The sequence below is a fragment of the Ictidomys tridecemlineatus genome, chromosome 3 (assembly GCF_052094955.1).
Source record: "Ictidomys tridecemlineatus isolate mIctTri1 chromosome 3, mIctTri1.hap1, whole genome shotgun sequence".
NCBI lineage: Eukaryota > Metazoa > Chordata > Mammalia > Rodentia > Sciuridae > Ictidomys > Ictidomys tridecemlineatus.
In genome coordinates, this window is record NC_135479.1 from 142,195,947 (window position 1) to 142,209,396 (window position 13,450).

General features: G+C 36.5%; 1 protein-coding gene across 17 annotated transcripts in view; it reads right to left on the reverse strand.

Moving 5' to 3' along the window:
* Dlg1 (discs large MAGUK scaffold protein 1) overlaps nt 1-11,465 on the reverse strand; it is a 256,035-nt gene extending 244,570 nt beyond the window's left edge. For 10 of the 17 annotated variants that reach the window (XM_040270432.2, XM_005340963.5, XM_021720639.3 and 7 more), the window contains exons 1-3: nt 10,688-11,095; nt 10,168-10,217; nt 9,418-9,549 (exon numbers count right to left, since the gene is read on the reverse strand). In XM_040270432.2, the coding sequence (XP_040126366.2) occupies nt 9,418-9,549; nt 10,168-10,186 (151 nt within the window). In that variant the 5' untranslated portion in view covers nt 10,187-10,217; nt 10,688-11,095. Of the gene's footprint in view, nt 1-9,417; nt 9,550-10,167; nt 10,218-10,553; nt 10,576-10,687; nt 11,097-11,442 lie in introns of those variants that run through there. The other 7 variants (XM_005340964.5, XM_040270434.2, XM_040270429.2 and 4 more) reach the window with 4 other exon arrangements.
* Nucleotides 11,466-13,450: the final 1,985 nt, after the last annotated feature.

The window sequence follows — 13,450 nt, forward strand, 5'->3', positions numbered from 1 at the left end:
CAGCAAAAAGATCATGGTTTCCATGAATTGTGGGAGGACAAAGGGAGGAATGAACAAGTGGAACACAGAGGATTTTTAGGGCCAACTATTCTATATGACCCTGGCAAAGATGATACAAGTGACAAAATAACACATATATATGCCAGATCTGTTTCGGTATAATGCAAAGAGTGAATTCTAAAGTAAACTATGAACTTTGTATAATAACAATGAACTAATGACTTGTCAATTTTATCAATATACCATACTAATGTATAATACTGATATTAGGGAAGGAAGTGAGATGAGGATTTGGGAACTATACTTCTCCTCAAATTTTCTGTAAATCTAAAACTAGTGAAAAAATGTTACTTAATTTTTTAAAAAAGTATGAGAGTTAACAAATAATAAATTTATATTGAAAATATTAAACAAGCTCATACTTTACATGAAATAACTTCAAAATGCCTAAACAATTAAAATGTTAAAAAAATCTAGAAAAAACTGAATATAGGTGAATGTTTTTATAATCCTGGGGATAGATTATAAAATTGGGGATAGCTTTTCCAAGCATGATACCAAGGGTAGATGACACGAAGACAAATATTGATAAATGTAACCATAAACAAACATCTGCTTTTTAAAAAAAATCCAAGTTGAAAACAAATGACAAGGGAAGTTATTTACAACTTACATGGCAGACAGAGTTGATATGCCTAATATAGACTTTAACCTCTAAGGAAAAAGAAAAAAAGAGAGGCAGGTAGTGCCATGACAAACAGATAACTCACAGAAGAAAATAACTAAAGGACTTTTTTATATCTTTGGATATTTAATCAAAGAAATGCACAATAAAACACCAAAATGAACAAAGATATATTCCACATATCAGAGCAGAAAACATTAAAATGATACAGGTAATACTCTACTATTTACAGCATGGTGAGTCAGTCATTCTTCCACCTAAAAAACTAAATTGATATGATATTCCTAAGAGTAAATTATTTAGCAAATTAGATCAAAGGCTTTAAAATGCATACCACCTTTGGCCAAGTAACTTACTTCTAGGAATCTGTCCTAAAGGTGAAATAATGTGAAAAACAATACACATATTTATAAATGCAATTTTTATAATTCAAAAAAATTACAAACCTAATACTCCTAGGGAAATAAATCATTAATAAAGCTACAGAAAAAAAAATCTATTAAGCTGGTACAAATCTACTGAGATAGAAGATTATGGGGATCGGGGATACAACTATTGGTGGAGTGCTTGCTTTGCTTGCACAAGGCCCTGGATTCAACCCCAGCACCACAAAAGAAAAAAAAAAAAAAAGATGTAGCTTGGAAAAAAAATGATTATGTATAGTACAAAAAAGTCTCACTATATACATTTAAGGAAATTCAACTACTCTACCTCCCCATGCCATGCTATAAAAGGCAATTCTACTAATTCTGTCTACTAGATAAGTAAATGTCCCAAATAAAAACTCAGAGGAGACAAGATTGTTGGCTCAGGTAGTCTTAGTTTTCATGTGCCTCTAATGATATGAGCTTCTTGCTGTACCTCACTATGTAGGGTATTGTTCTTCAAAATGTGTTTTCAGTACAAGAGATCACTTAAACACAGTCAACTACTTCATCAGGTGCTCAACTAAAGAACCTGATTCCTGGGCTGGGGTTGTGGCTCAGTGGTAGAGCACTCACCTACCATGCGTGAGGCACTGGGTTTGATCCTCAGTACCACATAAAAATAAAATAAAGATATTGTGTCTGCCTATAACTAATAAATATATATATATATATATATATATATATATATATAACAAACTGATTTCTTTCCACTAGAGGAGAAAAAAAGTGTGTTGTAGTCAATGAGCAATAGTGTTAAATTCCTGGAAGATTTTCCAGAATAATTTTAATCAGATATATTTTTTCACCTTACATATTAATTTTAAATATCAATTCTTAATAGGAAACAATTTTATTATGTTTTACTTATGAAAGAAGCTTGTTTTTCAAGATGAAAGCATGCATATATATATATATATATATACATACATAGAATAATATTCTAGAAGAATATTCATTCCATGGATTAAGAATGTTATCTTTGGTACAAGAATGTTTTTCCTTAGATTTTATATAAAGTATAGTTACCATATCTTAATGTTTTACGCGATATATGCATTATCTTTATAAAAACTAGAGAGCTGAAGAACATGAAAACATAATCTGGCCATTTCAGATGTGAAAAACTATCAATTCATTGACTAAAAGCAAATACGATGACTTTATACACCAAAATATACAACAGATCTACTCAAACATAGATACTCGCTTTTTTCCTAAACCAATAAACATTTAAAAATCCATTTTGATCCTCAAAGAGTAAAGAATATCCTATAAAACTGAAGTATATGTTACACGCAGTTTGTATTTCATACACTAGAAACAGGAAATAAGACAAACTAGCAAGCAAAAATAAATTATATGAGCACTTTATAGACAATATTCAACTAACATTACTTGCATGACTACTCCTTAAAACTAAGTGCATACTAACAAGAACCAAAGCATCTTGGAGAAATAGCTGATTCCTAGGCTGGAGAAGGATGGATGAGTATAAGACAAACTAGGGATATCTAGTTATGCCAAAATAAATGATGTGCTCAAAAAAAAAATGATGAGGCATGTCATAAAAACACAAGGGCAAGCTTGAGAGGGACCCCACACTGGCTAAATTTGAGACAATCTGAGCACCAAAATCATTAAGGATGGCAACAAATGGCAAACCACTGAAAGAAACAGAAGTCTGCAAGTTTGTGACAGACCAAGAAGGAGTGCTTCTGATTACAGTAAAATGCCAACTGTTAATTGGAAAATGAAAAGAAGTGCTGCTTGCTGTCAGAAAACTGTCACTTTTCAATAATCATAATAAAAACTGTTCAAATAAGAATCATCAATGGATGCTAAGTCTAGGTAATAGTTTTGCTGAAGAGCAAAAGTGTTTCCCACCCATAATGCTTATGAGATGCAAAGGGAGGAGACTACAGAGAAATAAGAATACGTAATTGGGAAATTAAAATTACTGCTGGTCTTGGGAGGCTGAGGCAGGAATATTGACCAGTTGGAGGCTAGCCAGGGCAACTAAGGGAAATCTTGTCTCAAAATTTAAAAAATTGCTGGGGATGGAGCTCGGTTATAGAGCATTCACCTATCTAGCATGAGGCTATAGGTTCAAGCCACAATACCACAAAATTAATAAACTAATTAATATTACTAAGGAAGGGCAGAGGACACTGGGTACCTCTTAGATACAAGCCAGTAATTCAAAATCTGATTATAACCCCAAGTAAAACTCAGATAAACACAAAATGAAAAACATTTAATTTTTAAGAATAGAAGGGAACTGTATTCCCAGATAAAAGGGGAGTTAAGAGACATGAAAACTAAATATAATACCTGGCCCTAGTCCAAATCTTGTACTGAGGAAACATTTGACCCCCAAGTAGAATGCTTTTACAATTTGTGATTCCAAGGTTCAAAAGAGAATTTAACCAGATGTGACACAATCAAAACACTGCATTAAAGCTGTAATAAGCATAACTACTAGCAAATAACTCAATCTAATTAAATCAAAAACACCAAGTAAAAAGTTAATAAATTCTCCTTCAATTACATAAAGGTTTAGCCAACACTCTACTCTATGTCCAGTTATTCTTGCTCAAACCTAGCCTGCAAAGTTTCACACACACAAGTTAGCAACAGACTGAAATGTATAAGTTACAATAATTAAACACACACACACACACACACAGAGAGAGAGAGAGAGAGAGAGAGAGAGAGAGAGAGAGAGAGAGAAATGACATTCTACCACTATAGCTAGAAGTTCCCAAACCTTGATTACTAAGTACATACACTTTTCAAAATTCCATCATTACAAAAACAATTCATTATAAACCTTCTCTTTCAAATTATTGGAAAAAAGAGACCACTGACCCTACAAATCAACATTTGCCTTAAATATGCACTAGTGTGCTTTATTATATTTAAAACATTCAGCTTTGAAAATAATGATAAAGATTCTAATCACTGAAGGTAAGAAGCGGCTTAAGATTAATTCAGTTCAATTTAAGTGTCCAGGAGCAAAATTGGTCATTTCTCAATGCCTCAGTCAATAAAATGGTATCCTCACCTCATTGGTGAATGTACACCTCACAGATTCTGATGACAAAATGAAATATTTGTATTAGCACCTAAAAGTGCACAATAAATGTTAGCCATTATTTTTACTTAAAAGAAATCACATTCTCACAATGATTAAGATGACTATAATAAAAAAATTTTCTTTAAGGAAACAAGTATTGTCAAGGATATGGAGAAAGCGGAACACCATGTACTGTTGATTGATTGAAAAGTGGTGCAACTCCTATGGAAAACAAAATGGTGGTTCCTTAAAAAATTAACAATATAAGTTCCATATGATCCCACAATCCCACTTCTGATTATATATTAAAAAGAAGAGAAAGTAGAGCTTCAAATATTTTTTACACACTAATATTTATAACATTACTATTCATAATAGCCAAAAGAAGCATTGTAAATATCCTTACATGAATGAATAAATAAAATGTGACATACGTACAATAGAATATTACTCAGCCTTTTAAAAGGAAGGAAATATTGTCGTCTACTACCACAAGGAGGAACCTTTAGGACTACATACTAAGTAATTATGTCACTTAACAAATCACAAAAAAGACAAATACTGCATATTTTCACTTATATGAGGTGTCTAACATACTTAAATTCATAGAAACAAAGTAAAAGGGTGGTTATCAGAGGCAGGGGACAGGGGTGAAGGGAAAAGGAAATGCTGTTTTATACATTTTCAGTTTTGCAAGATGAAAATGTTCCAAAGATCTGTTTCACAACAATATGAATATACTTCAACTTTCTGAATAATACCTTTCAAAACAGTTTACATGGTAAAGGAGTAGTACTTCTGACACCTGGTATCTACAAATAAGGGCATGGTAATGATCTTTACCATATTTATAAGGTCTAGTGAAACTATTAAGAGTTAATAGAGCAGCAACAAATGAATCGGGAACTAAAAAAATTCACAATGTTATTACATTATCCACCTTAATGCTAAAATACCTGCACAAATAAAATAAGATTGCTATTAAAGGAAACAATCAACAAAATTAGAAAGGCAACCTGGAGACTGGGAAAAAATATTTACAACTCACATATATTCCAAGTGGTTAACATCCAGAATTTATAAATAACTCTTACAACTCAACAGCAGAAAAACAAATAACTCAATTAAAAAATAGGCAAAGGACCTGAATAATATTTCTCCAAAGACATAAAAATGGCTAAAAAGTATATGAAAAGGTGCTCAACATCACTAATCATCAGGGAAATGCAAATTAAAACCACTTAGAGAGATCTCCCCATACTATAAAGATGGTCATTCTCAAAAGAGTCAAGAGATAACAAATGTTGGTGGGGAAAAAAAGGGACCCTAGTACAATGTAGGTGGGAATTTAGATTGATACAGTCATTAAGAAAAATAGCATAGCAAGTCCTAAAGAAATTCAAAATAAAACTACCATACAATCAAGCAATCTCACATCTGGGTATAGGTATACCCAAAGGAGATGAAATCACCACCTTGTAAAGACACCTGTACTTCCATGTTCATTGCAGCATTTTTCACAATAGCCAAGATATGGAAACAAACTAAATGTCCATCAACAGATTAACAGGTTAAGAAAACATGGTGTCTATGTTTAAATACACACACAAAATTAAATAATTAGACTTTAAAAAGGGGGTCCTACTTGCCATGACAGGGATGGACCTACAGGACATTATGCTAATTAAGTCAGACACAGAAGGAAAATGTTGCATGATTTCACTCTTATATGTACAATATTTAGAGGGGAAAAGGGTTCAAATACACACATTGAGAATGAAATAGTGGGGAAGGGAGGGAGAGAAAATGAGATTTAAGCAAAAGAATACAAGAATAGCAGATATAAGATGAACAAATTTCAAAATTTAATGCTCAAAATGAGAACTAAAGCTAATAAAATCAGACAGTATTATGAATTTTTCTTAGATTCTAGCTGTTTTGTTACAAAATAAAAGTAACTGTGAGATGACAGGTTAATCTGTTTCACTGTAAGTAACCATCTTATGTATTCTATCACATCATTTTGTAAGCCTCAAATACACACAATAAAATTTATTTTTAAAAATAATTTTTAAAAGCTTGATATTCATTGCAGACCAAATACATAAATCACACTCAACTTATTCATCTCTAAAGCCAGCCTGATCTTGAGCCCATGATCCTGTGCACAAGGAAAGTTCTCTGTTCCCACCAGAAATAACTGCAGAGGTCTGAAATCTCTAAGGACCACCAGGATCATCTCAAATCCCATATACCTTAGAATCAGAAGTGACCTGAAACCTATAGACCTGAGCATCTGAGTGTTTCTGAATGAACTCAAACCATATCTTGATGTATCTTCCTCAAAAACTTTTCAAATTTAAGTACAGAAAATGGAAACACAAAATCAAATACATAAAGTTCTCAAATTGTTCTCACCTAACTCAGGGAGTAAAATTAGGCAGACTTTATATTTCATTTATACAAAAATAATCACCAGATAGGTTTCAGGAATAAATATTAAACAAAAGTGCAACTCATGGTAATATTTGTGTATGTATCTAAATATTCAGCTCTAAAGAAACAACTTATCAGCTGAAATTCTAAAGTTAATAAAAACTTCACTACTTTCAGCAAATTTTAAATCTTTAAGTCATCATTCAAGGATACTACCAATGATTTCCATATTTCATTAAACTGAAAAATATATTATAAATTACACTATCATTTCATATGCCACTAAAAATGCAAAAAAAACCCCCACAGCCTATTATTAAAAATGACATTTCATTAAGAATACATCCCAAATCGAAAAATACTAAAATATTTTAAAACTATTATCTTAGAACATATGTAGTGCAGTACATACATGTTTTGTTTCTAAGTAACTCCAAGGTACCAGACACCTAGTACATGGAATATACCCACTACAGAGATATTTCCATAACATCCAAATAACTAAAACATCACATAATTTTTTTTAAATGCATAGAAACAGTAAATATACAAACTACCAGTTCAATCAACAATCAATGCTGGTATAAGTTCAAAGATAGTCAACATCCCAGATAACTAGATAATTCACTAATTTGTCTAAGCAAATTATTTCCAAACCACAGAAGTTAAAACACCTTAACACCAAATGACTTTCAAGTAACTCAGGTGGCCAAGACACATGTCTCCTTTTAATCCAGTAGTCTACAGGTACTAGCTCAGAAGACAGAGTATCACCTACTGAAGAAAAAACAATTAATCCAGGATTATTCAGTACATACTATGGACACAATGGATTGCTCTTTATCTTAGGGCAAGTTACAGGTTTAACATATATTATGATACTATTTCATAAACAATGGCAAAGCTGTAAAGTAAAAAGGCAGAAAAAAATTCTTACTAGTCTAAAAATTTTCAGACTGAGAAGCAAACACAAAATTCAGTAATTTCAACAATTAATTACAGTATGGAAACACAAAAACCTTACTAAATTTATCTATTTCAAAATTCCTAAAGACCTATTACTTTTCTTACACCAAAATTTGATACCACATCCTATAAAACATTAAAATATAAGTAAACTCAAATATCAAAGTAAATTCACAACCAATGAAATTATACAGGGCGTATAGATTGACAAATACAAACATGAGTAAAAAACTCTCAAAGTTCAATTATGCATAAGAATAAACAATCAAAAGAATATGTCAAAAATACATCCAAACGTAGCAAGTCCAGTCCTAATCTAGGGAAAAATTAAGGGTAAATTCTGTTTACTCTATTACCACTTTATTTTCTCAAATCATGACCTTCCCACACAATAAGATTGTAGTCTACCTATGTCTAGCATATATGTAAAAAGGGATATACAGTCCTACTGCTTTTTTTAAAAAAGTGACCCTAGGTTTAATGTTGATCTAGAAAACCAAACAATTAAAAAAAATGATCATCTTCTTCCTTTTTTTGCTGTTTTTCCCCCCAGAACAACCTATTTGATTTGATTATCCACTTGGACTTTAAGCTTCAGCTAAAATAAAAAGAAAAAAAAAGAAAAGAAAAAGTCCACTAATCTAAACAAAAAAGGAAAAATATTGATAATTTTTAAGAAGGATGACAGGTATATGGCAGTTCATTATATTGTGCTATTCTCAATGTATGTTTTTAAAAGTCTATAATAACGTTAAATTTAAATTTTTTTCAGGTGTATCAAGAGGTCGTCTCAAAAATCTTAATTCTAAAACAAATTGAGTATCAATTTATCATTTGACAATGTACACCAACTTCAAAGTAATCTTCAAATTAAATCAATCATCAGTTGACATACATAAGGAAACACATGTAATGCAATGAAATATATTTCTTATTTTAAAATGTTATATAGTGTTAAAAAAAAAAGTAATCCTCAAAACTAGAAGAAACAGATTTTCTAGTTCAGTAGTTTGCTAATTTTGCAAGGTACAAGAAAACAGTCAGAGACAGACCACCTTGTTTTATACATTGGAGATTGTATACAAAATCTAAGACTTTGGAAAAAAGGATCTATCTAGTTTTAAAAGAAAAGGGTTTAAAAACCCACATTTTCAGTTAATTTTGTGGCCTAAAAATGTTAAATAATTTGTATCATATCATTCAATTACTGGCAGTGTCAGGAATTAAACTCAGGGCTACTATTTGTCCAATTCTTTAAACCAATGCACAACCTCAAATTTAAGTTCCAGTTTAAGAATTTGAGTTTCAATTTTCCTGTCTGTAAAATAAGATAATTAGACAGGACCATCTCTAAGATCATTTTCCAGGTTTAAAATCCTGACTCCACAAATGCCAGTAATAGAGGTCTGTGTTAAGAGAATGAATATTCTTAAACATGGTTGAATGTATCAAACATCTTCAAGGACTTGAGAGAAATACAAGTCAAATACAGAAATAAGCTAAGAGTAATTCAGTCATTACCTTTTGGGTCCTGAAATATTTACGCAATTTCCCAAACTTTTAATAGTTAATTCTAGACATAACACTGATATCAAAAACTGCTAAAAAAAAAAGAAAATCATAGGAAATGTTTTTTGGTTATTGGATATTTTTAGAAAGAATACTGTCCAAACTGAGAAAAACACAAGTCATTGAAGATGTTCAAGTTTCTGAATGTCTCATGTAGAACCAAGTACATCTTTCCCTAAAGTTTAGAACAACTGAATTCAGAGAAGAATTAAGCCTAGCTGACACATAATGGCCACAAATAAAATTTTAATTCCCACCTATTAAAGCCTGAAAGAGGTTGCTCTGAAATATGTTAATAACCCGTTCTATGGAACTTCTGAGCTGTCTATCTTCAGTTTGGCTCAGTTTTGAACGATACTCTTCCAAAAGGTGCAATGCTCTCTGGGTATCTGAAAAGAAAAATGGAGTTTTATTAAAATTATATATATTTACAAGAAAATATTACTTGCTAAATGATCCTGCAAGACATCTAAACAATTCCCCAAATCCTCCAGGTCAATTGCTATTACTATGTTTATGTATACATATTCCCTAGTATGATCAAGAAAAAATGTAAACATTATCACAGTAGAAAAAACAGGAAAGTGAGCAGTCTGTAATAAAAACATACTAATAATTTACAACAGTAAAAGACCATCTGATCAAAGTGTTAACAACCGAGTTTCAGATTACCTGATAGGCAAATGCAGATGATCTACAATTTGTCATTATAATCCAAATTTTAAGAGTTTCAAAATATCAGTTCTTAGTATCTCACTGTTGCTCACAAAAGTGAAAGACTAAAACTCAAATTCTGAATTTACAAAGGCATTTCCGAAAAGGGGGTAAAATTGTTTCTCTAACCACTAGAGAGATGTCAAGAAAGTTAAGTTTAACAAACATTTAGGTGTCTCCACCTTTTGAAATGATGTGAGGCAAGTTACACAAACATTTTTAAAACTGCAAACACAAAACAGATGCACAGTAAAGCAAGTGACATCCACAAGTGTTCCAAAATAAATTCTCACCTTGTTTCCGGACCGGCATTTTTCTCCAGAATCAGGAAGAGGGCACACACCTTTAAAAACACAAAACAGAAAGGAAAAAGAACTAAAGAAAAGAATGTCATTGTAGTTAAACTAACATTTCCCCATTAGTCTCGAAAGGAAAAATCCCCGGCCATATTTCAAAAGCCCACCTTCCAAAAGTTTTCCCAAGTGAAAGGAGGAGCCTCAAACCCAGCAGTGTCAGCCAATGTAAGAAAGCTTCTTTCTAGGGGTGGGTTCCCCTGCAAATTAAGAGCAGACAAAAGTCCGCTTTCAAATTCTCCTCGAAAGCTTCACCCCTTCAAAAGGCACTAAAAGCCAAAAGGGGGGGTCACCTCTCACCCCACATAAGTATCCACACTCCCCACCTGCTACTGCGGGCGAGTGGCTTAAAAGGCACTCCAACCCTTCGCCCCTAAGCCAGCTGAGGCCGAAGAGTGCGCTGAGAGGGATCCGATGGACTGGCCACCCCGCCCTGCTTGGGCCCCCTCCTCTCGCTTGCCTTTCTCCTTGCTCGCCTCCTCCGGGCTACTCCAGAGGGGGCCGGGCAGGGCAGCGGCCGCTCTCCGCGACGCCCTCGCACAGCACATGCACACCTCCGCGGGCCCCCACACCTGCGGCGCCGCCACAAAGTTCCTGTGAGCGGCGTGCACCGGGAGCTGGGGTGCGCCGGGGCCCGACTCGGAGCAGCTCCTCCGCCCTACCCCGCTCCACGTACCCCCGCCCCGCCCCGGGCTGGAGGACTCAGCTGAGGGGGTGAGGGGACGGGGGAGGAGCTCCCCTGGGCGGCCGCACCCCCGCTGCCTCTTCCTCCTTCTCGACCGCTGTAGCAGCTTCCTTGCTGCCCGCGGCCCGCCGGCCCACTAACCCGCTCGCCCTCTCGCCTCCTATCCGCCCCACCCCCGGAACCTCGCCTCCTTCCGCGCCCCCAGCCGCTCTCCCCCCAAACTTTCCGCCAAGATGGCGGCCCCGGAGCAAGACTGCCGCGCTCCCACGTGACTGCTTTCCCGGCGCTCTCAGCCAATGGGAAGTGAGGAGGCGGCTCGCGCCGAGCCCCGGGCTCTCAGCGCTGCTACCTTTGGGTTGGGAAGGGGAGGAGGACCGGGAGGGGGCTGGGGAACGGGAAGGGGGACCCGTAGAGCATCCCGAGGGAAGCGCCTCCATTAAAGAGGCAACCACCAAAGTGGCTCCGAGGACAAAGGAGTTGACACAACTCTACAGGTGGTCGGGGGTGGTTTTGGGACAGCCCGTCTTTACCTCGCTATAGCCCACTGGTGTGTCTTGCGGTTCTGCGCTAGCAGCGCGCCAGGCCCGGGAGAGCTAAGGTGTGTGAAAACAGAAGTGACGTCGCTTACACTAGATGCAAGATACACAATCCGAGATACCCCGTAACCCTACTGAACACGTGTGAGCAGCACAAGCGCCTGGCGCCCCGGGGGAGCATACCCAACTGGAGAAAGCGGACTCCCAGGGCTGATGGCACCGCCCACGTTAGGGGGCGGTGGAGGGTGGGACTTGGAAGAAGAGTTGCGGGGAGGTGGGGCATCTCTGAGTTGCCTTCACAGTGTACTGATTGTTTTAAAGTTACCTTTCATCTCTCAGTGAAAGACCTGAGAGGTTTCATCAAGAAGGGGTATGTAAACCAGGGAGACTCGTTAACGTGTTAAGAATAATTGAGGGTTTCAGTAGAGAATTTTAAAATCTAAGGGGTTAATTCAAAGTGTGAGTACGTTTAAGGGCGGCGAGAGAAGTTTCATTCCTTCCCCAGCCTGCGTTTCCAACCGATCACCCTCTCAGATATCACCCAAATTCAGGCGACCCCTTTAAGAACTCACCTGTGGCCACCTGCTCCCAAGCTGAGTGGCCCTCAGCCCGCACAGCAGATTTAAGTTTCTTGTGCACCTAAGAGCAGGATAACTAGGGACTCTGCTCCCGAGTCTGAGCCACCCGGGTTGTAGAAGGGGGATCCTGGAAAGCTCTCCAAGTCACTCCTCAGGTCTTCAAGCTGCTTCTGGGTAACAAGGAACTCCCTACTGTGAGCCAGGAAAATTTTCCCCAAGGTCACCCAGAGTTAGTGACTGGAAACCCGCCGGAGAACACGTCTTTGAAAACCGGAAGATTTTCCAATAAACCTGACACCTTTCACTGAGACTATGTCCATTGGCTAATAAAGGGAAAACCAAAGAAACCCTGTAACTATAACAGTTACTCCAAGGTATGTTGACTACCGGGTTTCGTTTTTGGACTGCACCTTGGAATCTTGACTTGTGAGATCCCCACAACTTTAGACCTCATCTAATTCTCAGTTTGAGGTAAAGAAACAGGTCTAGAAAAGGAAAGCAACTTGCCCAAGGCCGTATAGGCTACTCAGTGACAGAATACCTGTCTCCTAGCCTAACTCCTAACTCAGGTCTCCAGGCTAGGGCTCTTTCTGATATTTTTTAACAACTTTACAAGTGGTTTGTGAGTATATTGGCAGCAGATCTCTATGCTTTTTACTGGATCAAGCATGCTGGAATTAAAGCAATATTGCACAGAGGAAATGTAAGGAAAGAGTCAAAGGAGAGGAAAGGGGGTTATTTAGTATTGAAAATGGTTGGGACTGTGGTTTGGGGGCTCAGTGGTAGAGGGCTTGCCTAGCACATGCAAGGCACTGGGTCCTATCTCAGCACCACACAAAAAATAAATAAATAAAATGAAGGTATTGTGTCCATCTATAACTAAAAATACTTTTTAAAAAGAATGGTTGATAGCATACATGATATTTTTTACTTCATTGAACTGTGAATAGTTCCCTATTAGAACCATTGTAAGAACAGAATTTCTTCAAATTCAGAAGGCGAAAGAGAAGGTTACCCTCCCCATTTATTCTGATTTGGATGTCAGGTGTCCCCAAAAGCTTCTGTGGAATATTCATTCTTGTGAAATGATTAGATTATGTTAACCAGTCCATCCTAGTTTGAGTGAACTAACTGGGGATACCTATAGGTAGGACAGGTGTGTAGGGAGGAAGTGGCTCACTGGGGTCTGCCACAGAAAGGTTCATCCTCCCTGTGGTCCCTTCCTCCCTGACCCCCTCTGCTTCCTGGCCACCATGAGTGAACTGGCACTCCTCCATGCCCTTCTGCAATGATGTTCTACATCTACAACAGAGCAATGAAATTGTCTGACCATGGAATGAACCTCTGAAACCATGAGCCAAAATAAACTCTAAAAACAAAATGGAAAACAAGAGATTTTGTCTTTCTCTCTCATCATCCTCTTG